Below are 25543 nucleotides of genomic sequence, written 5' to 3'. Positions count from 1 at the left end.
CTGTACAAATAAATATACTGGTACCATACTACACCTGCCTTTGTAAATTGGAAACTCAGAATGAAGAGACATATGTGCTTAGAAATGCTTAAAGTGTTCATTATATAATTTAAAAAAGAATAAAGAGAAAAAAAACAGTTTCAATATAATACAATGTCCTGATGGGATGCTCAATACAGTTCCAAGACTTTACATCTAACTCATCCGATCCCTAAAACAATCCATAATAATGCTGTTATTCTTTTTTTTTATTTTTTTATTTTTTTATTTATTTATTTTTTTTTTGTTTTTTTTGTTTTCTTCTTTTCTTAATGCTGTTATTCTTGTTTCATAGATGAGGCACAGAGAGGTTAAGTAACTTGCCCAATGCTACACAGCTAACAAGTGAGAGCCAGGAATCAAATCCAAGCAGTGTAGACAGAGAGTCTGTGCTTTTAACCACAGTGAGGGCCACCAGGGAAGCTCAAGTCAGTCTCAACTGCAGTTATGGGCATCTCTAGATCTGTACTGTTAATATACAAGCTACATATGGAAATGTAATTAGATAAAATTAAACATTCAGTTCCTTGATTGTACTAGCCACGTTTAGCGTTCAACAGCCACATGTGGACAGTGGTTACCATATTGGGCAGCACAGACATAGAACACTTCCGTTATCACAGAAAATTCTACTAGACAGTACTGTTCTAGATAATTCTTGGAAGTATCAGCCAAACATAAGACACGAACTCAGCTGTCACTGCATGGATTTTTAATTAAATACCACTTCATAATGTTATTCGCACCTAGTACTTTTTTTTTTTTTTTGAAAAATAAGACATGCCATATTAGTCAGGAAGTTAACAAAATATAAGCATCTGCACAGAATATATTTCATGGTGACTTCATTTACACAGCTTCTCATAGAAACACACAAATAACCTTTTTTCTGCCTATTGGCCAGTGTTGGAACAGATTTGGAATTCACAAGGAAGGCTGCAGGGCTGGTTCTCCAACACTAGCCTGATGGAGTCCTGCATCCGCACAGCGCCATCAAACTGTTTGGTTTCCACTAGAAAAGCAACGGGGAGTCAGTCCTCCCTTCTCCACCCAGCGTTCAACTCCAAACTGCGAAGTGCATAACCTGAAGCCTGATACGATGGCAACTGAAGTTTAAACCCAAGTTTGGTGACCTTGCTTTAGGTAACTGGGCTGCTCGGAAGGAGATTCAGGTGTGATATTTAACATTGCTTGGAGCATTCAAGAGGGCTTGGGGAAGTCAGAGCCGTGAGTAGTGGAAATCTGATGCCTGGGCACGCCTGGTTCCCAGGTATCCCTTCCCCATCCTAACAGCCAGTGCTGCGTATGGCCATCAGCAGACAGTCCATTTATACCACAGGACAAAGACTGGGAGGAACCACCCCATGATAGATAATGGCTCCACATCAGCTGTTCTTCCTGACTACTCAAGTGACCTGTGCGTGGCTTCCACTCAGGAACCCACCATCTAACTTTCTGCTTGGCCCTTTCATGGTTCAGCTTTGTGGGATGATGCCTCTGCCCTAGACCCAAAGGCAAGGGAGCTTCCCAGGTCGCAGAAGCAGTTCCTGGGTAGCGCTGTCCCCATGATCTGCAGCAGACCTGAAATTACAAAGCACTTTCATTCACTCATCTCAAGAAAGCTGGCTCCAAGGCTAAAAGGCTCATACCAAAAAAAAGAAAAAAAAAAAAGGGAAGGAAGAGGGAAGAATAAGTTTGGGAGCAAATATATGCCCAAATTATTACTGATCACCTAGGTTTGGCACATCTAAATAGCCTCCCTACTCACCTTCTCTTTCTCCCTCCTGCCCCCACTCCCAGCTTTAGAAAAATCACTTGGGAAAGGAGAAATATATAAATAGCAGTGAAAACTGATTTTAATTTCCACTTTGTGTTTTTTGTTCTTGCAGGCTTGAAGAAGGTAACTGATTCCCCCTTCTGATTCTTCCTCCATGCTGAACAAGCCCTCCTTTTCAATCAGTGCTGATCCTGCCCTTCTCTTCCTCATGAACCATCAATGGCTCCCATGTCCTCTAAGATACACTTTAAACTCCTTAGCCAGGTATTCAAGATCCTCCATGATTTGATCTCCACTGCCTTTTTTTTTTTTTTTTTTTGAGACAGGGTCTCATTGTCATCCAGGTTGGAGTGCAGTGGTGTGATCATGGCTCATTGTAGCCTTGACTTCCTGGACTCCAGCAATCCTCCAACCTCAGCCTCCTGAGTAGCTGGGATCACAGGCATGTACCACCACACCCAGTTTTTTTTTGTTGTTGTTGTTGTTGTTTTTAATTTTTAGTAGAGACAAGGTCTTGTTGTTACCGAGGCTGATATAAAACCTCTGGGCTCAAGTGATCCTCCAGCCTCGGCCTGCCAAAGTGCTGGGATTACAGGCGTGAGCCACTGTGCCCAGCTTCTTCTACTTAGCTTTGAAGCCTGTCTCCCACCACCATCCCTGGCTCTCCTTTCTTTGCCCAGCTCCTCTTACCTCTGTGCCTTTGCAAATGCTGGCCCCTCTGCCTCGGGGGTGATCACCCTATTTTCATATGCTTTGTACAAATCTTAGATTTGCCACCCATCTACGAGTGGGGCCAAAATAATCTCCACTTCTGAATACCCCTTTGGGCCCAGGGTCTGACCTTTAGCAGGGTCTCCATCACTGTCATTTTCTGTGGCCCACCACCGCACTTCACAGCCCTCAGAGATTCCTGGGTATTTGTGGCTCCCTCTTCTGGCCTGGAGGGCAGGAACTATGTCTTGTCTTTGTAGCTTTGGCCTTCCAAATGCTTAACACATAGTAAATGCCTTATAAATACTGAATTGAGTTGATACCCACCCTAAGGAAAAGCCCACTGTCTGTTGCCACCTTGGGCAGTTAAGACACAATACAGAAGTGGTTATCACAGGCAACAGATGTCAGTTTTTGAAGTCAAGGTACTAAATCTGTATTAAGCACAATCAATAAAGATAAATGATCTATGAACACTGGTCTATTAACACTGTTATCATGCCTATTAAAGGCTCTCTAGGGAAGTGGTGAGTGTAGCTCTAAGAAATGCCACAGATCCTATGGGGATTATTTAACCTGCCAAAGGAACCCTAGAGAGGAAACTTCCAGTGAGGGTGCATGGAGCACTGGTGGTTTTAGCAGAACATCTTTTTAAATTATTAAGCTTTCCGGGTGTGAAATCTCAGGATTGCAGCATTGCATCAGAATCACTGGTGGTACAAGTTAAGAATGCAGACCCTTGGGCCCCACTCCAGTCCCACTTAGAGTGTCTGCAGTTGGGGTGCACGAATCTGCATTTTACATACACTCCTAGGGGATCCTTATGCCCATTAAAGTTTGCAAACCCTTATCTGCCCCTCTCAAAAGTATACTATCAGTCTAGGGGAAGACAGTCACATACATATGCAGCCAGAAAGAAAGCAACAGCCCTGTTTTTGAGAATGCTTGCTTCTCCCAGACCTATATGCGTGGGGATGAGGACCCAGAGTCTCTATTGATTTCAAGGAAATTAAGCAGTAACTTGAGCTTGACTTGTGACTCTGTAATGGAGAGATGGGAGGACAGGTGAAGAAGCTGTCTCTGAAATGAGCATCCCCATCTTTCCAGGGGCACTGGTATGCAGGAAACAAGTAACACATAAAACGGTCATATTTTTTACCTATTCTTTTTTAAGTGGTGCAATCACCTTTTGTAAGAGTAAGGGGGACTTTTTTCCTTAATGGACTGAAGCAACATTGCCCTCTCCTATTCTTCTATTATTCCCCTTCTAACTTTCTAATTCCATTAGGGGCAGGGGGCAGACAAACAAGTAGTCCTCACAGGACCAAAACCAAATTAGTTTTCAGAGTAGATCCAATTTGAATATATCAAGCACATCTTCCCTAGAAGGGCACAGATGACTGGAAGGCAGGTGTACATTTCCAAAACACAAATGTCAGAACCTTCCACCCAGGGTTGGTCCAGCCTGTCATGTGAAGGTGACAGGAATGCTATCACAGGTACGGCATCAGGAGTGTGACAGGGAGAGATCAGGCATGCACATGAGGTGGAGAAAGAAGAGATTTAGAGGTGTCCAACCTTTCCCTGGATTTGAGAATTAACAGCAGACTCTCTGCCTTGTTTTAGCTCTGAAGCTAAGCAACCTTTGGTCGCTGTCGGAGGAAGCTCAGTTACCATCCTCAAGGATGATAGAAAGGCTTTCCAAATCCCACTGGGCTAATCCAGCAGAGGCTGAATTCTATCCCACCCACCTGGAATACTGCTTCCATCCCCCACCCTCATCATTTGAAATTTCCAAGACCAAGATAATGCATCCTTTGCCAGAGACAAAGGCTTTCTGAGATCATCCTCCGTAGATTCTCAGTTAAAAACAAAATGAGACGTAAAAGGCAAGTTTTAGGATTCAGGGTTGAACCACTGTCAGCCTGGCAGGAACAGTTATAAATCGAGGGAGGCGAGTCTCATTCCTTCTTGGTGTGCTCTAGGACTCGGTAGGGGACCCCAGAGGCACTTCTGGAGCCGTGCTCTTCTTGCATGACTGGCAGCGTGGCAGGAGCGTAGATCTCAGAAATGTTGTCATTGTTTTCCAGAGCCCCATAGGAAAAAGAAGCTTTGAGGTCAGGCTGGACAGTCATCCCTTTATCATGCATGTTCTGCATACCTGAAATGAAATCCATTTTCCCCACATCATTACGTGGTAAGGGGGCCAAGGAGGCTGCATCTCCCTCTACCCCACCACACACTAATTATAGTGCTCAGCAGCTAATCATGTGCATTGTCAATTTCCTGAATGCTTTAAATTTAAAAGAGAACACCCACAAATATACACTGGAACTATTATGGTTGCTAAGCAACAAGCGATGAATCTTCAGGAAATAGGTGCACAGACCAGCTGCTGTCAGGAGGAACCCTCAGTTGGCCTGAAGTGAGGTGGGAATGTTGGTGTGGGCCCCAGGTGGAGTGGAACTAGCACTGTGCTTCGAACGTGGTAGATGCCAACACTTCACTGCTGAATTAAATCAGGATCCAGGAAACTTCATCAAGGAAAGAGGGTAATTTTTGTGTCATGGGCATCTGAAGGTGACAGATGCATTATGATGCCCAGAGGGAGCATCTTGGCCTTTAACATTAACGTCCCTGGTCCACGTACAGGGGAAGGTGAGATTTGCTTATTATTACTTCTGGGTACTTTGACGAGGGATTCCCACTTACATTTGAGGGCAAAGCCTTCAATCTTTAATTCCTTTACCTTTATCCTACAATTCCCCTAGTCAGGTCGGGAGGGATGTGGTTACTTTTTTTCTTTTTTTTTTTTTTGAGACAGGGTCTTGCTCTGTCGCCCAGGCTGGAGCGCAGTGGAGTGATCTTGGCTCACTGCAGCCTCAACCTCTGAGGCTCAAGCGATCCTCCCACATCAGCCTCCTGAGTGGCTGGTACTACAGGTGCATGCAACCATGCCTGGCTAAGTTTTGTGGTTTTTTGGTAGAGATGGAGTTTCACCATGTTGCCCAGGCTGGTTTCAAACTTCTGGGCTGAAGTGATCCGCTTGCCCTGGACTCCCAAAGTGTAGGGATTACAGGTGTGAGCCATTTAGGTTACTTTTGAGGACAACTTTTCCTGCAGGGAATTAAGACTCTTCAAATTCTGCCTTCAGGTTGAGTCATAAGAAATTGAATGCAATGAAACTATGATGATAATAGCAGTTGACATCTAACTGCTTAATGTGCCCTGTGCACTGGGTTAAAGCACTTTATTTTTCTTTTTTTGAGGTAGAGCCTGTGTTTCCCAGACTAGTCTTGAACACCTGGAGCTCAAATGATCCTCCTGCCTCAGTCTCCCAAGCAGCTGGGATTACAGGTGCCTGTCCTCAGGGAAGAGAGTTGGCTTAGCAGGTCTGGTTTCACTTTTGGAAACCAGCCAAAGACCAACAGGAATACACCTCTAGTCTAACAAATGTGGGTTTACTGACACATTGCAATGATGGGCTAAGCACTTTAAATAGTCACAGTAACAACAATGGCAATAATGACAATGGCTTATGTGTATTGAGTATTTAGGTGGTGGCAGATATTGTTCTAAATAGCTATAAAGTTCTATCTCATTTAATCCCCAGGATGACTGATAAGGAAAATGAAGCAGCAGAAATGAAGCATGTAATTTGCCTGAGATCACACAGCTAGTTAGGAAATAGGCGCACAGACCAGCTGCTGTCAGGAGGAACCCTCAGTTTAATGCCATTTAATGTAGGGGCATGTCAGGGTTCAAACTCAAGGGGTTTAAACTCAGAAGTCCATACTCTTAACTGAATGCTGTGTGGCTTCTCTATATACCTGTGCTTAATCCCCAAACAATCCTATGACAGAGATGAACTACAGTCCTCATTTCCTGGATAAGAAGAGATTCAGAGAAGTAAAGTAACTTGCCCAAGGTCACACAGCTAATGAGAGACAGAGATGGGATCTGACAACAGAGCCTGTGCTCTTATTCAGTCTGCAAATGGCCTGGGAAGACAGAGTCTGTGAAAGGCCCTTTGGCTCCCTATTGCATAAGACTTAGCGGATGGTTCTTTGAAGGGCACAGTTTAAGAGGCCGTGGTTTAGATTTTGGGGGAGGGCAGAAGAGGGAAGTGGAAGAGCTGAGGAGGTGCCTGTCCTCAGGGAAGAGAGTTGGCTTAACAGGCCTGGTTTAGTTTTTGGATTTTGTCAATGCCCTCCAGCCAAAGCCCAACAGAAATACATCTCTAGTTTAACAAATGTGGGTTTACTGACACACTGCAACGAGAGAGGTGTACGTGGTGGGGAACCATGAGCCATCTGAGTAAGAGGGTGTTAGAAAGCAGTTACTGTGGGGTTAGCTTGGACTAGGTGATTCTGGGGAGGATTCAAGGAAGTGAGGCTTTGCTTTGGATTGGATGCTGTCAGGAGGCAGGCCTAACTCCATAATTGGGGATCTTAGTTCTTATCTAGAAGACGACTAGATTGAAGCTAAAGCTGTGGCTGGTAAAAAAGCAACAGTCTCTCACATTAGCAAGGTAAGAGGGATGTTTGGTGTTTTTCATAATTTGGACAATGTCTGTTTTTTGTCTGTGTTTAGACAGGATAGCAGAGTAGTACTGTTTGTGTTCTTTCTTTATTTATTTTTAATTTTAGAAAAAAAACCCTTTTCTTCCCATTCCACCTGCTTGTGTCCTGATCCATCACAGCTGCAGAGTGGCCTTGTCTGCTGCTGATGTTCTGTGAAATTGTTTCTGTGCTACAGGAAAGGGCCAAGGGCCGGCTGAGAGGGGCAAGGGCCAGCCTAGAGTGCCAGGCTAGCTGCTGGAGGTCAGGTGCTGTGTTTTCCTTTCTCATTTTTAAGAATTCTTTCAGGTGCTTGAATTACTTAAAGGCTCTCCAAATTGTGATGTAGTAAATTTCTGGAATTTGAATACGTCTTGAACAGCAGTTGTCAGTTGTGAAGATACGACTCTAAGTAAACAAACGGCAAGGTCCTCATACTGACCAGGGAAACCAAGTGGCTGGAAACGCACCTCTGTTTAGGCTGAGACTTGTTTAGCAGTTTATTCTGCATGTTCTACCTGCCACCAGGTCAAAGAAGTGTGTAAAACTTCCAAAGGTTTTTAAAGCAAAAGGGAAGTGAAACCAAATATAATCAGGCATCTACCATGTCCCAGACACCGTGCAAGAGGCCCTTTACACATATGAGCACTAGCCTGAAAGAAGGAACCCCGGTTACAAGTGAGGATGAGAGGCCTTGTGGGGGTCACACAGCAGGAAGGTGGTAGAGTTGGGATTTGAATCCAGGTCATCTGAACTCCAAGCCCACACTCTTCATAGTACAGAACACCTACCATTGGAAGGGTCCTGACAAGCCACTGCAAGGGCAGGGTCTCCCTGTTTCAATATCTGACTTCCCACTGGTCTCTGTGTACCTTCCCACAAGGTACAAAGAGAAAGCTGAGAGCCACACTCACAAACAGACCACAGAATGTTGATATCTAAGATTACCTTAGGTTACCTTCTATTTTCTACCAGAAAATACATCTGTATATATATACACAAATACTGATATTGATATATACACATACGTAGTTTATAAACACACAAACACACATATATATACACATACTTGCACACACAGAGTTGACACCTCACCTATCTGGAATTCAGCTATCCAGCGCCCTCATCTATCCGGAACACAGCCGAGAAACAAGGAAGTTAGCAAAAAAGGAATCTGAGCAGCCAGATTAGACGTTTAAATCGTTCATGCAACCAAAGCTCATGCACTTAACTCCTAGGAGAAACCTTAGGCCCCCAACTCAGAGCTCCTACATTTTGACTTTATTTGTAATTTGAACAAGTTGGGTTGAATGAACACACTCACATGGAGTTGCTATACTTGGGCAGGCTGATAACAGCAAGAAGGACAGACAACAGCTTAATAACAAGAGAGGAGGAAGAACTAATATAAAAAGGAGACACATAAACCCTGGGGCCATTTAATGTAGGGGCACACCAGTCAGCCCTGAGAACACACCTGCATCACAGCGTTACAGCATGAAAACCTCTCGAGTAAGCAGTACTCTAGACTGTCAATGTGTTTGTGTTTTGTTCATTAGATTGTGTTCATGAAGGACAGGAGATTATGTTTTAGAGAGAGTTCCGTCTTGTATAAAATAAAAATGTTAAGTGTGAAAGCTGATGGTCACCAGCAACCTACAGAGTTTAGGTCAGCAAATCTGAGGTTGGTCCAATGTCGTAACTTTTGTAATCAGAATCCCGTTAGGCTAGACAGGCACTCTCCAGTCCTCCACAGGCTCCACCACTCCCTGCTGGGCAGTATTTGGCTGATTCACATGTTTATGTTACTGTCAGGGCTTACAGGCATTTAAATTTGTGTTTCTCTGTATGAATCTTTAGCTTACTAGGAAATTAGGCTTTCCAGAACGATCCACTGGCTGTGGCATCCAGGGAATGAGATTATAGTATTTTAATTTCATTCAACTTATTTTCCTTCCCCTCTCTGATCATTTCATTCCAACTAGATGAATGGATTTTTCCATTTGCAGGCATGAAGCCTGGGGCTGCAGATCCTAATTATATTGAGTATGAATCAGAATTTTCTTTAAAAGATCCCCAAATAGACACGGAACTGGCAAGATGTGCTCAAAACCAACCCGAGGTGCCTCAGCCATTGCCTACCCTTTTGCACAAGATTAAAAAAAAAAAGAAAGAAAAGAAAAAAGACAGTGAGAGAACAGTCACACGATAAAGGCACAGCACAGCAGTTGGTTGTCTCTTTTTAAACAGGAAGTAGCAGTCATTCTATATGGATGGTCAGCTAGACCCACGGGGGCTTTAACCTTACCTGGCATGGCATCCATGGAAATATAGGGCTCAAATGGAATGGCCTTCTTCCTGTTACGTGTGATTAAGAAGACGCCCAAGAATGCAATGAGGCACCTGAGGAATGGAGATGAGACAGGAAGAGAAATAAGGCCAGGAGCAAGGTCGAGAAGGGATACTTTCAGGCTCAGGTGATGTGAAAGAGAAAGAGGTAAAAAGGCTTGCAGGCTGCGGAGGAGGGCTCACCGCCCCAGAAGCAGGGGAGGCTGCCAGCCTGGGATCAGCAGGGGCAGTTGCAAGTTGAATAACAATAGCTGGAGTGGCCTCACATGCCCTATACTCTCCACGAGCTGTAATCAGAATAAATTAGACTCTCCTAGGCAAGCTTCTCATGGTTCTTTACTTCCATTCCATCAGGAGTCTCTGAATCTTGCCTTTAAAAAAAATTTTTTTTAATTAAAGTCATTCATTTCAATCACTACTAAAGTATAGATAGTAAAATCAATAAAAATTGGAAAGTCCTGGTACTCCTGGTCTCACTCAGTCAGGTAGGTGTATAGCCTTCCAGGGTATTTTTGTTTTCTTCCTTTTTCCTATAGCTTATATAAACAAACATACTTTCTAAAAATTATGATATAATTTACAAGCAGCAAAATGCACAAACCCTAGATGTCTAGCTGAATGAATTTTGCTTGTGGAAAATTCAAGACAGAAAGGTCAAGACAGAAAATACTTCCATCCTCCTCAGAAAGGTTTCCTGGGCCCTTTCCATTTCGTGCCAGCCCTTTCCCAGAGATACTACTATCCTGACTTCTTCCCATGGATGAAATTAGTCTGTTCTTTAATTCATGTAAGTTAAATCATACAGTATGTACTCTTTTATGTCTAGTTTCTTTCATTTGATGAAGTGTTAAGATTCATCTTCTTTATTGTATATATTCATTTTTTCTTTTTCTTTTTTTAATTGGGATGGAGTCTTGCTCTGTCACCCAGACTGGAGTGCAGTAGCACGATCTCAGCTCACTGCAACCTCTGCCTCCCTGGTCCAAGCAATTCTCCTGCCTTAGCCTCCTGAGTAGCTGGGATTACAGGCGTGAGCCACCACGCCTGGCTAATTTTTGTATTTTTAGTCGAGATGGGTTTTGCCATGTTGGCCAGGCTAGACTTGAACCCCTGACCTCAAGTGATCCACCCGCCTTGGCCTCCTCAAGTGTAGGGATTACAGGCATGAGCCGCCGCACTCGGCCTATAGTTCATTATTTTTAATCGTTATGTAGAACTCATTGTCTGAATACACTATGTTTTGCCTACTCTCCTGCTGGTAGACATTTGGGTTGTTTCCAGTTTGGAAATAAAGCTACTATATCAATACTCATGTGCAAGTCGTTTTGTCAACAGATGCTGATATGGTTTGGCTGTGTCCCCACCCAAATCTCATCTTGAATCGTAGTTCCCATAATCCCCATGTGTCATGGGAGGGACTTGCTGGCAGGTAACTGAATCATGGGGGCAGTTACCCCATGCTGTTCTCGTGATAGTGAGTGAATTCTCACTAGATCTGATGGTTTTATAAGGGGCTTTTCCCCCTTTGCTTGTTACTTCTCTCCTTCCTGTCACCATGTGTTTGCTTCCCCTTCCACCATAATTGTTAAGTTTCCTGAGGCCTCCCCAGCCATGCTGAATTGTGAGTCAATTAAACCTCTTCCCATTATAAATTACCCAGTCTCGGGTATGTCTTTATTAGCAGCGTGAGAATGGACTAATACAGATGTAGTCTTTCTTTTGGGTGAAAATCTAGAAGTGAAATTGCTGGATCATAGGGTAAGGCCATGGCCACATTTTCTTTCTTTCTTTCTTTCTTTCTTTCTTTCTTTTTTTTTTGAGACAGAGTTACGCTCTCGTTGCCCAGGCTGGAGTGCAATGGCACGATCTCAGCTCACTGCAACCTCTACCTCCTGGGTTCAAGTGATTCTCCTGCCTCAGCCTCCCAAGTAGCTGGGATTACAGGCACCTGCTACCATACCTGGCTGATATTTTCATATTTTTATTAGAGATGGGGTTTCACCACGTTGGCCAGGCTAGTCTCAAACTCCTGACCTCAGGTGATCCACCAGCCTCGGCCTCCTAAAGCGTTGGGATTACAGGTGTGAGCCACCACACCCGGCCAAGACCACATTTTTAAAAGTTTGTGATTTTTTTCTGATGAATGTGTTCTAGACATGGTTCTGTGTCAGCACCTACAAACTGGCCTCAAATTTTCAGAATGGCAGCATGGCATGCTATTATCTGGATATGGCATAATTTTTTAAAATGTATATTCTACTGCTGAGCATTTCTATTGCTTTCAATTGTTTGTTGAGACAACTAATTAAAAAATTAATAAATAGCTTCATACATGTGTCTTTGCATCCCTGTTGGAGCATTTTTCCAAGATAAATGGTTAGAATGGAATACCGCATCAGAAAGTATGCTTGTTTGGATTTTTTTGTTGCTGTTGCCGAATTTTCCTCCCACATTAAAATATGTGAACAGCGTAGGAGCTGGCTGCTCTCCTCATCCTCCTGCCAATGTGGAATACTATCAGTCCTATTAGTTTCTGCAAAATGATGGTATCTCATGTAGCTTCAATAAGCATTTCTTAGATCTGAGGTGAGGTTGAGAGCCTTCTCATGTATCAAAATGTGATATTTGAGAAATGCCAAAGAGATTAGAGTCCAAAAGAGAAGAAAGGGGAAGATAAAGCCCTTAGGGAAATAAAATGCTCACCTCTGGGGATAAAGCTCCACAATCCCACAGCTCCTCTGAGTCTAAAGGATGGGGCAGCTGTAGCAATAAGGAGAGAGAGGGGCAACCTGCTTGGAATTCTACACGCAACGTCTTGGGGCCAGCAAGCAGGATGGAACTCACCCCAGTGCAAACATGCAGATATGTAGCACGTCCTCCCCGATGAAGTCCAGGTAAAATACTGCACCTGCAGCAGCAAATCATAGAAAATACCACTGAGCTGTTTTCAAATCACCCATCTGCCAGTCTGTCTAGATTTGGCTAAGCTCTCTTCCCTTCAGGAAGCCAAAATGAACAAAATATATTATGACTGTGCCTTACAAGAAGAATGGAATCAAAGCCATTTAGGGGATCAGGTTGTCAACTTTTTCCCACCTTAGGCCCCTCTGATCTCCATCTAGTTTTTTAACTTTTATTGGGGGATAATATTAGACTCACAAAAGTGGTGCAGAGTCCCCATACACCCTTCCTCCAGCTTCCCCCAGTCATATCTTCCATAACCACAGTGCAAGATCAAAGCAAAACGACAAAGAACACTTACTAACTAAACCACAGACCCTATTTACCAGTTTGTGCCTACAATCTTTTCCCCCCCACCTTTCTTAAGATGGATAAAGGCTTTGTGCTTATGTTGTTAGAGCTTTCTAACCTCGTGTGGCCAGTAGATGCCAAGTCTGCAGGTCTACTCCTGTGGTATGGGAGTGGGATGGGACTACTGCCCCCACCCTGAGCCAGTCTTTGTCTGGAATCATCTCACCTACACAGGCCTCCGGCTGTATTCCTGAACTCCTGATTCCCTGCCTTGACTTCTGTTCTCACTCAACCATGGCGTTTGCTATTAATTTCAACTTTGACTGGTCTTCACACTTCTTGACCAAGCTTCTTTACCACAACTTAGCTTAGCTTCTGGCTGCTCTGGATCAACACCCCACAGCCTCTGGTGCTGCTCACAGCATGGGCCCTGGAAGCTATGCACCTTGTGTGTTCCTACCTGCTCAGACAGGAACTAGGGCACCACTTGTCTAAAGTGTTGTGCAGAGCATAGGGCTTTGCAGCCAGGCTCTCATCAAAGGAAAGCACTTGGTTCTTATTGGATATTCTATTCCAAAGATTTTAGTCACCTATTATGCCATTTAGACAAACGGTTTTATATGCTTGCAGCCTCTGAGGCCACTACAGAAAGAAAATGAAAAAAAAAATTAGAGGTGAAATAGAAGAAAAATGGCTGTAATGCTAATGACCACTTATTGAGCATCGATGGATGTTGCAATGCTATGCATAGTCACAATCTTTAAAAATTATATAGAAGAGATTTGTGGTCATTTAGCCAGTGGGGGTTGTGGAGCTAGAAGACGATGGCAAAACTTATTAAAGTACACACAGTATGGCACAGGGGACATTTGGATCATACCTATTATAATTCTAGGAGGTAAGTGTTATCAGTCCTATTTTATGAATGTGGAGCTGAGGTTCAGAGTGGTTAAGTGAAGTTTGCAGAGCCACACAGCTGGTGTGTGTCTGTGCTAGGATACAAACCCAGGTCTCTCTGTCTGGAAATCCTGCACATTCTCCATGAACCTATAAATCACTCTACAGGGAGAACAAGTCAGCAGAATCAGCCTCCCTCTGCCCTGGGATAACACCCTGCTGCTAAGGTAGAGATGGAAATCTAGCAATGGGCCACCCTTACCTGCTGTGATAGCAATGGTTGTGGATAGAATGTAGCCCACACTGGCAATCAAAGAGGAGTCGTACATCTGTGAGGCTTGACTCAAAAACCTTCAACAAAAAAGCACTCCAGTCAGTGGGTTGTGGAGATGCTGGAAAGGCTAAGAGCTGACAATAGTAGAGTTTGGTTTGAAATATGAAGTTGATACATTTAGGAACGTTCCTTTAATTTCTAAAAATGCCACCCTCATGTTATAGGGTACCGTGTATCCCTGGTCTGGGGTCCATGCTTGATTCCCACTCTTCCCCTGGACACACAGCTAAGGCCCATCCCCATTTCCCAAGTGAGCCAGGCCATCATGGTCTCACACCTTTGGTCGTATGGTTTCTGTCACCTGAAATGCCCTTCTCCACACCCTGCTGTATCCCCACCCCACTAAAAAGAGCCATTCCTGTATCTCTTATACCCCTGCCCCCCAGAAACTCTTACAGCACTAATCACATTCTGCCCAGTGTTATAATTATTCTTTTAAACAAATTTATTTTTAATTTGAAAATAGTGAATAATGTGATCGCTGCAATAAATACAGGAAAAAGAGAGAAAATTTGAGTCCTTCCTAATCACTCCATCTATGATAAACAATACCCCCATTTTGGAAGATATTCTTTGCCCTTTCTTTTTTCTTTTATTTTTGAGATAGAGTTTTGCTCTGTTGCCCAGGCGGGAGTGCAGTGGCACAATCTCAGCTCACTGCAACCTCTCTCTTCTAGATTCAAGTGATTCTCTTGTCTCAGACTCCCAAGTAGCTGGGACTACAGGCACGCACCATCACGCCCGACTAATTTTTTCTATTTTAGTAGAGACGGGGTTTTACCACGTTGCCCAGGCTGGTCTCAAACTCCTGAGCTCTGGCAATCCACCCGCCTTGGCCTCCCAAAGTGCTAGGATTATAGGCGTGAGCCACCGCGCCTGGCCTCTTTGCCCTTTCTCTGCATAGTTGCTTATACCATACTCAATTGCTTTCATTTTTTTATTTTGCTTTGTGGTCTAGGAGCGCAGTGGCACAATGATAGCTCACCACACCCTCCAACTACTGGGCTCAAATGCTCCTCCTGCCTCAGCCTCCTGAGTAGCTGGGATTATAGGTGTGAGCCACTGCACGCAGCTTGACTGTAATAGTTTGTTCACTGGCTGTCCCCTTGCTGGGGCTGTGAATGCCTTAGGGCAGTGAGTGGTTACCCTCATCATCTCTGTGTGCTGAGCACTCTCAGTGGGCTGCACTGCCTAGTGAATGAGTAGCTCCTTAGGAGGCGGGGCATCTGAGCCATGGTTGTGATGCCTGGAGGTGCTCAGCACAGTCTTGTACCGGCAGGAGCTCTCTGGTGATGACTGGAATTATTATAGTGAGACCAAAAATAATAATAACCAAAATAACAATACCAAGGCCAATAATCACAGAAACAGCTCATGTTTACTGGACATTTGCCTAGAGATGTTCTCCTAAGAGCTTCATGTGATTCTCTTAGGTAGGGACTGTTGTTCTCATTTGCAGGTGAAGAATCTGAATCTTGGAGAAGCTGAGCAGGAGACAGCAGAGCGGTGAGGGCGTGGGCTGGGGAGCCAGATGCCTGGGCTCAGATCTCAGCTCCGCCTCTTCTTAGCCTCTTACCCTCTCTGCCTCAGTTCCTCATATGCAAAATGAGGAACTGAGGCAGAGAAGGTAAGAGGCTAGGAAGAGGGGATAATAGCCTCAACATCAAAGGAGAGTTGTAAGGACCAAGTGAGCCGGTTCCATAAAGCACTGAGAAGAGAGCTAGGCTCACACCAAAGACTGGGCCAGCAGCAGCTGCTCGTATGGTCCCTGGAGGCCATGCAGCTGGTGGACCTTGAGCCTCAGCCTGAGCTTCCCAGGCTGAATCAGCCTCGTGCACTGCTGAGTCCTGCGAACCTATGCAGGTTTGTCACCTACGATATTCCTAGAGCCTCTCCTCCTCCCAGGCCCTCTGTTGGACTCCAGGACTCAAATGCAAACAAGACACAGACCCTGCCCTCAGGCTGCTGCCTTTTACTTAACTTCATGTTTGAAAGAGGAGGGGGCACTTTGCCTTCCACTCGGGAAGATTTGGAGGCGATATATTGAGGGCAAGAAATGACAATTTTTCTTTCTAACCCAGCAGACAAGCAGGTGCCTCCTAGAGATGGCCACCATTCTGAGGCCCCTGAGACAATCACCTGCCCCGGAGAAGATGGGAAGTGAGGCTGCCTCCAACCACAAATTTGTCATATTCGGGCCAAGTGTGGGGGCTCATGCCTGTAATGCCAGTACTTTGGGAGGCAGACACGAGCGGATCACTTGAGGTGAGCAGTTTGAGACCAGTCTGGCCCACAAAGTGAAATCCCGTCTCTACTAAAAATACAAAAATTAGCCGGCATGGTGGTGCACACCTGTAATACCGGCTACTTGGGAGGCTGAGGCAGGAGAATCACTTAAACCCTGGAGGCAGAGGTTGCAATGAGCTGGGATGGCACCACTGCACTCCAGCCTGAGCAACAGAGTGAGACTCTGTCTCAAAAAAAAAAAAAAGAAAAAAAGAAAAAAATTCTCATTCTGAGGCAGCGGGGAAAAACTCATCCACTGCTGGCTTCATTCATATTTCTTTCTTTTTTATTTAATTCTTGTGCCTCAACTTTCTGAATAGCCAGGACTACAGGCACGTGTGCCAGCTAATTCGTGTGTGTGCGTGTGTGTGGTTTTTATATATATATTTTTTTAATAGAGACAGGGTTTCACCATGTTGGCAAGGCTGGTCTCAAACTCCTGGCCTCAAGTGACCCACCCACCTGAGCCTCCCAAAGAGCTGAGATTACAGGCATGGGTCACTGTGCTCGGCCTCTCTTTGTCTTTTGAGCAGCACGTGTCCCTCCACGTGACAACTCAGCAAATTAGAAGCTCCTCTCTCCACGCTGGATGTCAGGCCCTGTGGCATGCTCTGCCCTCCTCACAGCATATGTCATCAGGACCCCAGAAGAGAAGCGGCCTGAATGGCAGGAACCAGCAGAAAAATGATTTGTAACTCACGCAGCCTGGTAGACAGCGGTTGCCACCATGCACACAAACATCACGTAGAAGATGGGGTAGTCAAGTTGCAGGTTCCCTTGAATGGACAAGACAAGCATCCCAGCCACGGCCTTGACTGTCACCACCGTCATGGAGCCTGCAGATGGGGGACAATGGTGAGTGGGGGGCCTCTGGGAAATGCAGAGTTAGGTCCAGAAAGCCAGTCTATAACCCCAAAGGACTTAGCGAGAAAGAGGGGAGGGAACAGGAACAGAGTCAAGCCGGCAGTTTTAACAGTGACAGATGCTGTTTGCACTGGGTCTTGTATGCACCTCTCCCGTGAACTCCCATCCTCTGTGCTGACTACACCAAAGCAGGGAGAAAGGCCAAACCCCTGCAGGTATTCCTGGATGTCACCTCTATACTGCAGTAAGTTCAGTTCTCTGAGGCCTGCAGTGCCCAGCGCTGTGGCCAAAAGGATCCCTGAATGGATGAATGAACTTACCAGTCTCACAGCAACCACCGGAAAAACATGTGGTGTATAAACTGCTCAGGAGTTGTTGGATTTTTTTAGTGCTCAGTCACTTGTATTTTTAAAAACATTTCTCTTGTGTTTCCGAATGCACGCCCCTGTGCATATGTGCAAACGTTTCCAGTATGTGTGTACTTATTTTCAAATTATAGTCATGTGACACTGTACTTCAGTGGTATGTACATTATAAAATTTGTACAGGAATATAATTTAAAAGGTGGAGAAAAAATGATTGAAGTTCTAATATTCTCTCTGTGTACCCAGTGGAGCATCCTGTTCACCTCCTTGTGGAGACCCTCGCTCTACCCTACTGTTCAGAAACGTCTTCTCACTGAGGACTGTCAGACCGCCCTGCCACACAGGAGTTAGAGACAGCCCCCAGGGGTGGTCCAGGTGAAGCCCCGGTCCCAGCTGCTCTGCTCTGCTTTCCTAGTCTTCAGCTTCGGTTTATTTTGCTTTCTCCTGCCAACACCCCACACACACAGTGGCTTTCAGGCCCCTCACCCATTCGGCTACAGTTTCCGAACATCACAGTCACTTAAGCACTTGTCATGAGGGTGTCCTCCTTAGTGAGAAGGGATTAGCCAATGGCCTCAGAACCTTCTGGCCTTCCTACATAAGAGGAGAGGATGTTTCAGGGCCATGATCCTTCCCATCCATTTTGAAAACAAAGTCACCAAGGAATGAGGACTGATTCACGCTATGACATGGGTGAACCTCAAAATCATCACACTCAGTGAAAGAAGCCAGTCACAACAGGCCACAAAGCATATGACTTCATTTATGAAGGTGGTCAAAAAGGCAAATCTACAGGGACAGACGGTAGCTTAGTAGTTGCCTGGGGCTAGGAGAAGGGGAACAGGGAGTGACTGCCAATGGTAACAGGGTTTCCTTTTGGGGTGACAAAATGTTCTAAAATTAGATTAGGATGATGGTTTCACAACTCTATGAAATACTAAAAACCGCTGAATTGTATACTTTAAACAGGTGAACTTTATGGTATATAAATTATATCCCAACAGAGCTGTTAAAAAATTAATTAATGCAACCCTGTCTTCAGTGACAGATATCTATTTGGTTGATGGCCTGTCGCTGTGGTGGGGCACTCAGTAGGAAGGTCGGAAGAGAAATACACATATTAGGCACCTGTGCATGTCTCATTTTACCCCCACTCCCTTCTGTGACTTGGATGTTCTCATACTCCCCGCTTTAGAGAAGTGGACAGTGTGGCTTAAGGAGGGAGGGTCACTAGCCTGAGGCCAGAGATACAAGAGCAGCTCAGCAGCAGGCTCCACCAGCCCTGACACAGCCTGCTCCTCTGCCTCTGTCCGCTCCTCCTTCTCAGGAAGGATGGATTCCCACAGCTCTATTTAGGTATCAAATTATACGCAGTTCTAGCCAGGCACAGCGGCTCATGCCTGTAATCCTGGCACTTTGGGAGGCCGAGGCAAGGGGATCAATTGAGGCCAGGAGGTCAAGGCTGCAGTGAGCTATGATTGCACCACTGCACTCCAGCCTGAGTGATAGAGCAAGACTGTCTCAAAAAAAAAGGAAAACTTAATACGCGGTTCTAGCCTTAAGCTGATTCAGGAGCCATCTCTTCCACAGCACCCATCCCTCTAAAAGGGGGAACAAAATAGAGGACAAAATCTAGTTTTGCCTTTGAATACAGAACGAATTCCTAAGCTCTGATAGGTTTTGCATGGATCGTACTCTACTTCTGCCGTCTTGTAAACAACGCAACTCACCTCATCCTCACTCTGCTTTATTCTTCCTCATTGGAATTGTTATTGCCCAAACTTACATAACCTATGAATTTGGCTAATTGTTTACTGTTATTTTCTCCCTTTAGATTGGAGGCTCCTTGAGGATAGGACTTTGTCTCAAGTCAGCAGGGACCCAGTTCCCCAAAGTCACTGATAGAGACAGAACAACCTGAGCCAGTCTCAAGCAGTTTCTGGATCCAGGGGCCACAGCTCTGCAAACAAAACCCACATCTCCATTTGGTGCTTCTTGGTGGTGGCAAAACTCAATCACCCAGATGCCAACTTACCGAGTAATGCCACCAAGAGAAGAATCACGACAATGTTGTTGGCATTCTTCTCCTTGTAGAAGTAGAGCAGCAAGCAGAACAGAATGATCTCCACCAGCTGTGGAAGGCAGCAAGGAGGGGGGTCAGTGAGGACCACAGAGGTAGGTGAGACTGGGAGACCCTGGCAGGGTGGGCCATCATCAGAGTCCCAGGGTTGAAAGGTAATGACTGAGCTATGATTCAGCATTCCCCACACTATTGCTAGATATTCAGGGGACAAGGGAAACACAGAATGAATCTCTCTAATCCCTGGCTAGTACTGAGAAGTAATTCCCTGTTCTCCTGAGGCTGAAGCTTTGAGGGTGATGTGCTTCCCTCATATCCACTCTTTCTTGGAGGGCCAAGATTCATCAGGCTGAGATGGTTTCCTCCCCTTCCATGGCTCCATGGGTATCCCCGTTAAAACAACAGATCAGTCCAAGAAGGAGACACTTGTTCGCCAAGCTCTTTGGTCAAGAATACGAGGCTGGGCATGGTGGCTCACCCCTGTAATCCTAGCACTTTGGGAGGCCGAGGCAGGCAGAACACCTGAAGTCAGGAGTTTGAGACCAGCCTGGACAACAGGGTGAAACCCTGTCTCTACTAAAAATACAAAAAAAAAAAAAAAAAAAAAAAAAAAAATAGCAGGGCGTGGTAGCACCTGCCTGTAATCCTAGTTACCCAGGAGGCTGAGGCAGGCAGGAGAATCTCGCTGAGATAATGCCACTGCACTCCAGCCTAGGTGACGGAGCGAGGCACCATCTCAATAATAATAATAATAATAATAATAAGTAGTAGTATATACTCCCTCTGCCCCCAGCCAAGCTTCAAATGTGAGGCTTAACTGTAAAACGAAGAAGGCATTTGGAGTCAGGGAGACCTGGGTTTGAACTTGGATCTGCCTCCAAACTAGTTGTGTGGCCTTGGGCAAGTCACTTAACTTCTCTAAACTTTAGTTAATCCTCTGTGAAATAGGGATAAGAATTCTTTTTATGGGCCCATCATCATAGCTTACACTAAATGACGTCTCCTTGTACGCCAGGCAGTGTTCTAAGCACTGTATCTACCTTAAACTCACTAAGTCAGCACAACAACTCTAGGAAGCAGGTACTACCACGATCCCAGGCACGGCACAGAGGAACTGAAACCTGGACGGTCTGGTTCCCAGACCCACGCACTTTCCTGCTAGGCCACACTGTCTGGAGATGGGAGGCCCAGTGCCCGGAGTTTAGAAGGCTCTCTATCAGTAGAAACTTACCATTAGATGACGTGAATTCTGAGTTTGAGAAGCTCCCCCTCCTCGCATCAATAACTTGTCCTTTCTACCCCTTAAAGGCCCAGATATTTGCTAACACTTTCCCAAGAAGTTAAGCCAGCCCCAGCGCCCAGTGCAACTAAAGCAGAAAACTGTGACAACAGCTTAGTCCCATTTGCCTATCCCAAACCTCTTATCAAAGCTGATTTGGTATAAAAACCAACACAGAAACATCAATGGGCATTTTGAAACATTTAAAACATTCCTTCTAATTAGAGACCAGAAAACACAGCTGCTTTCATTTCCCCATTTCTTCTTTGTCTTTGTTCCAGTGAATCCATATTTTATCTAGTTGTCATCATGGTCAATGCACAATTTTGTACTGGGCTGTTTTTAGTTACTATAAACAATCTTCATGTTTTGTGAAGTTGTCATAATTATCTTTAATTGCCGCAGAATACTTTATCAAGTGGGTGTGCCATCAATCATCAACATTCCCAATCACTGTGCCTGCATTTCAGGGGTCCCAATTTTTCAGCCATTCTCTATAATTCTTTTCTTTTCTTTTTCTTTTTTTGAGACAGGGTCTCACTGTGTCACTCATGCTGGAGTGCCGTGGTGTGATCACAGCTCACTGCAGCTTTGGCCTCCAGGGCTCAAGCTATCCTCCTACCTTAGCCTCCCGAGTAGCTGGGACCACAGGCATGCACCACCACACCTGGCTAATTTTTACTTTTATTTTTTTAATAGAGACAGGGTTTTGCCATGTTGCCCACGCTGGTCTCAAGTTCCTACACTCAAGCAATCCTCCTGCCTCGGCCTCCCAAAATACTGGGATTACAGGTGTGAACCACCACACATGGCCCATTCGCCATGATTCTAAAATGAACGCTGGAATAGCACTATCATGTGACATGGCTATCATGTCATGAGATGGCTGTGCATAGGTGGTACCTCCCAACAGTCCGTGAGTTCTGTAGGGATGTCTCATTTATTTTTTTATATCCATAGTGTCTAGCACACAGCAGATGCTCAATAAACATTGATGGAATTTGGTTTGGCCAAATCTCTCCAGCTGGAAGCACTGCCTCCCAGTCATGATGAAGTAAGGCAATGAAATCATTCACTGAGCATCCACCACATTCCAGGTGACTTAAATGCTATCTCCTAGATCTCCCAATAGCAATTCTAAGTCCAGAGATCCTTGCCATTTTACAGAGAGGGAAACAGAGAAGGTAAGCAACTTGGCTAAGGCCACACAGCACTTAGAGGATAGAAGCCCTAAAACTTTGCCCAAGGAGGATGGTCTTTGCTCTGTCACCAACTACATGCTGGGGATGGCTGCCACCTGGGAAATGACACAGACCCTATTTCAGGGGAATTGATCCTCTGCTGTGAATGATCTGAGGAAAAAGGATATTCCAGGGCTCTAGACTCAATCAGAGACCAGGCTGTTTATGACAGAGGAGAACAGTGAACACCTTTGTCAGTAGGCCACGGGGAAGGAAGACAGCACCTGAGACCAGGTGGGCCCAGCCTTCAAATCCAGCTCTGCTTTTATGGACTCTGAGCAGATGAGCTAACCTCTCAGAGCCCTGGTTTTCTCACCCGTAAAATGAGAGGAACACTTACTTTATAGGGTTAAGAGAATCTGAGGTGATATATAAAGATGTGTTCAGCACAGCACAGGGCATGGAACAAGAACGTACCAGTAGCTTTATCAAAAACTTTAGAAGTTTTCCTTAGTCAGTTTATTTGTAGACCTAAAATAGGATAGAGCTGGGGCAGAGGACTGAGCTCTGGCTGAGGGATTAGGAGACAAAGTTCCCTGTGTCTCTTGGGCTTCTAGCAGCTTCTATCAGCAGTGTTATACTGGGAAATAAAATAACATTCTTAAATTGTTTACAGTTTTAACTTTTTCTTCCCCTTACCATAAAGTTTGAAATGGTTAGTGTAGAACTTTCTGGACAATTCAGAAAGATGAAGAGGGAATAAGAACTGAGTCATGACACCATCTCCCAGCGCTAACTACTGATGGATTGTTTTCCCATCCAGGCCTTCATAGATACAGTATATGACCATACCTACACGTACCTCTAAAAAGTAAAATTGGCATCCTACTATATAACGGTTTTGATATTACTCAGGACATAAATGAAACAAGCATTTCACCACAAACTGCATACTCTCCAGAAGCATGGTCTTTCATGCTGGTAAAATGTGCCATAATTCATGGAATCCCCTGTTGCTGGGTATTCACGTTTCTGGTTTCTAGGACTTGATCTCCCTCCTGCCATCTCAGGGGGAACGACGGGAGGCTTCTCTTACCATATACAAAAGGAAAGGCCAGCTCACAAGGTGCCTGGTGACATTCTCGCCTGTCATCTTCTCGTGACTGTTGGGTGCGAATGTCACCAGCAGGTAGGTACCCACAACAGCCAAACCGCAGCCGACAAAGGACAAGATGTATCGCCCTGTGGGGAAGAGAAGTTGTCACGGACTCACTGCAAGAACAGGCCTGAGATACGGTACACATTCTCAGCCATGAAGAAACAGCCTTCTCATGCAACATACCATGACCTGTTATTGTTTGTATTTTTGGTTTTTCTTTACTTTAAAAAATAAATGATCTTCCTTAATGTCGTTAAAAAAAAACCACTTAATGTAAAAGAAAAAAAAAAAAACCAAACCTTTAATGAAGTATAACATGCATACAAAAAGTGCTTGAGGAATTCTCCCAAAGTGAACACACTCATGAAACCAGCTCCCAGATGGAGAAGGAGAACATGAGCCGGATCCTGAAACTTCTCGTTTGTGTCCTTTCCGATCGCTAGCCCCCACCATCAGGGTGACACTATCTTGGCATGTAACAGCACTGATAGTTTTGCCTGCCTTTGTGCTTTATATGAATGGACTCATACACAGTCTGATCTCTTTTGTCGTATTCGCTCATCATGATGTTTGTGAGATTCATCTGCGCTGTTGGGGCACAATGTCAGTTCCTTCATTCTCACTGTGTACGGTGCTCCACTGTGTGAATACAACACAATTTATCCATTCTACTGCTGGGGACCATTGGAGGAGTCTCCAGCCTGGAGTTGTAAAAAATAATGTTGCTGTGAACATTCTCATACATGTCATTTGAGAAAAATGTGTATGCGTTTCTGTTGTGTATAAAATGAGGGGTGGAATTCCTCCATAGGATATGTGGTTGTTCAGTTTGGTAGTGTCAAATGTTTTTCCCAAGTGGCTGTACCAATTTACACTCCCACCAGTAGAGTATGAGAGTTCCAGTTACATTCTTGTCAACACATTTTGTTTCTTTCATTTTAGCCATGATGGTATTGTACTATGATTTTAATGCGCATTTTACAGGTAACGTTTTAAAGCTAAAATAACTTTATGCGCAAACTAAAAAACCGAATAAAATAAAACATAAACGCAAACCTTCAGAGCTCAACATGTACCTTCTAAAAATTACCTCATCCTTTCCCAAATGGCTATCTAATCTACGCCCAAGGGAACTATATAATTACTATCAATATTCTCCGCCACAGACCCATCACAGACTGTTAGTGGTCCAGGCGGCATGGCTCTTGTCTCTCCCCTGGAGTCTAGTCACACTCCTATTGAACTCTGTAGGGCTGGTGAAAAGCCTCCAGGTCCAGCCCAGCCTCAGGCAGCCAAAAAATGGCTGAGAGTTCTAAGCCACACTTACGGTGACCATAGGCCTCTGGATTCTTCCAGGATAGGACTAACTTTGCTTATTTCATCCCACCGTCTAAAGAATATGTGATGACATGTTAAATGTCTTTTATCTTTATTCTTAGTACTAGACCTCGTGAATGCAGGAGGTGCTCAAAAAATAGTTGTTCAACAAATCAAAGAGTCATGGTTAAACTCAACAAAGTAAGTCTGTTATCTAAAGTATTCTTCGGGCAGAGATGGGTCTTACTCATCTCCACACCTGCCGTGTCTAACACAGGTCTAGCGCTCAGTGAACGTTTGCTGAATTTAATGGAACTCCAGGTAAGGCAGCCATGTACAGCTGTGTAGGTTGCTCACTGAACAAGGGCACCTGGCTGAATGGGTGAGACAGGCTAAAATCCAGGCCATGCCCTGCTCATCAAGGCTTGTGCCTATAAAACTACAGATGCTCAGAGGGGCCTTCTTTTTCCAAGTCACATAGGGCACTGCTTGGACTAGCATGGCTCTCATCCTAGGACTACCTAGAGTATTCCCAAAGGGATGCAAACCTCTATAGTAGTCTTGGAACCAGCCCTAACTCCCCTGCCCCATCATTAAGACTACTGAAATTCAGTCTGTCATTTGGTCTTTTTGGCAATAGCTCCAAAGTTTCTGCTTTTTTTTTTTTTTTTTTCAAAGTTCTGCTTTTATTTCAGAGTAAAATTCTTTTATTTTCAGCCTCTTGGTCCCATCTTGATCTTATTATTCAGAACAGTGGTCCCCAAACTTGGCTGTATATCCACAACATCTTGGAAATTTTCTCTCCCTGAAGTTCTGTTTTAAAATTTTTCAGACATTCATTAAAGTTCAAAGAGTTGTATGGTGAGTACCCATAGTCCCAACAGCTAGATTCGAAATTGACCTTTCATTATACTCGTTTTCTCACCTGTCTATCCATGTGTCAATCCATCTTATTTTTCATACATTTCAAAGTGATTTGTGGACTTCAGTATATGATTCACCCTGGGGAGCTCTATAAGAATGCCAATGCCCAGGCCCCAGCCCACAGCTCAGAAGCTCTGAGGACAGAGCTTGGGCCCCCATACTCCTCAACT

The 25543-nt window shown here is 44.7% G+C and overlaps 1 protein-coding gene across 3 annotated transcripts in view; it reads right to left on the bottom strand.

Moving 5' to 3' along the window:
* Positions 1-736: 736 nt before the first annotated feature.
* LOC105708511 (NIPA-like protein 3) overlaps positions 737-25543 on the bottom strand; it is a 43613-nt gene continuing 18806 nt past the window's right edge. For 2 of the 3 annotated variants that reach the window (XM_012439967.3, XM_012439968.3), the window contains exons 5-11: positions 23070-23215; positions 19469-19565; positions 16905-17040; positions 13847-13935; positions 12280-12343; positions 9395-9489; positions 737-4688 (exon numbers count right to left, since the gene is read on the bottom strand). In XM_012439967.3, coding sequence (XP_012295390.1) covers positions 4489-4688; positions 9395-9489; positions 12280-12343; positions 13847-13935; positions 16905-17040; positions 19469-19565; positions 23070-23215 — 827 coding nt within the window. In that variant the 3' untranslated portion in view covers positions 737-4488. Of the gene's footprint in view, positions 4689-8152; positions 8214-9394; positions 9490-12279; positions 12344-13846; positions 13936-16904; positions 17041-19468; positions 19566-23069; positions 23216-25543 lie in introns of those variants that run through there. The other variant, XM_064363469.1, reaches the window with a different exon arrangement.

The sequence above is a fragment of the Aotus nancymaae genome, unplaced genomic scaffold, assembly GCF_030222135.1.
Source record: "Aotus nancymaae isolate 86718 unplaced genomic scaffold, 86718_ANA_hifiasm-v0.15.2.pri h1tg000053l, whole genome shotgun sequence".
NCBI lineage: Eukaryota > Metazoa > Chordata > Mammalia > Primates > Aotidae > Aotus > Aotus nancymaae.
This window is presented reverse-complemented; position numbering and strand designations above follow the sequence as displayed.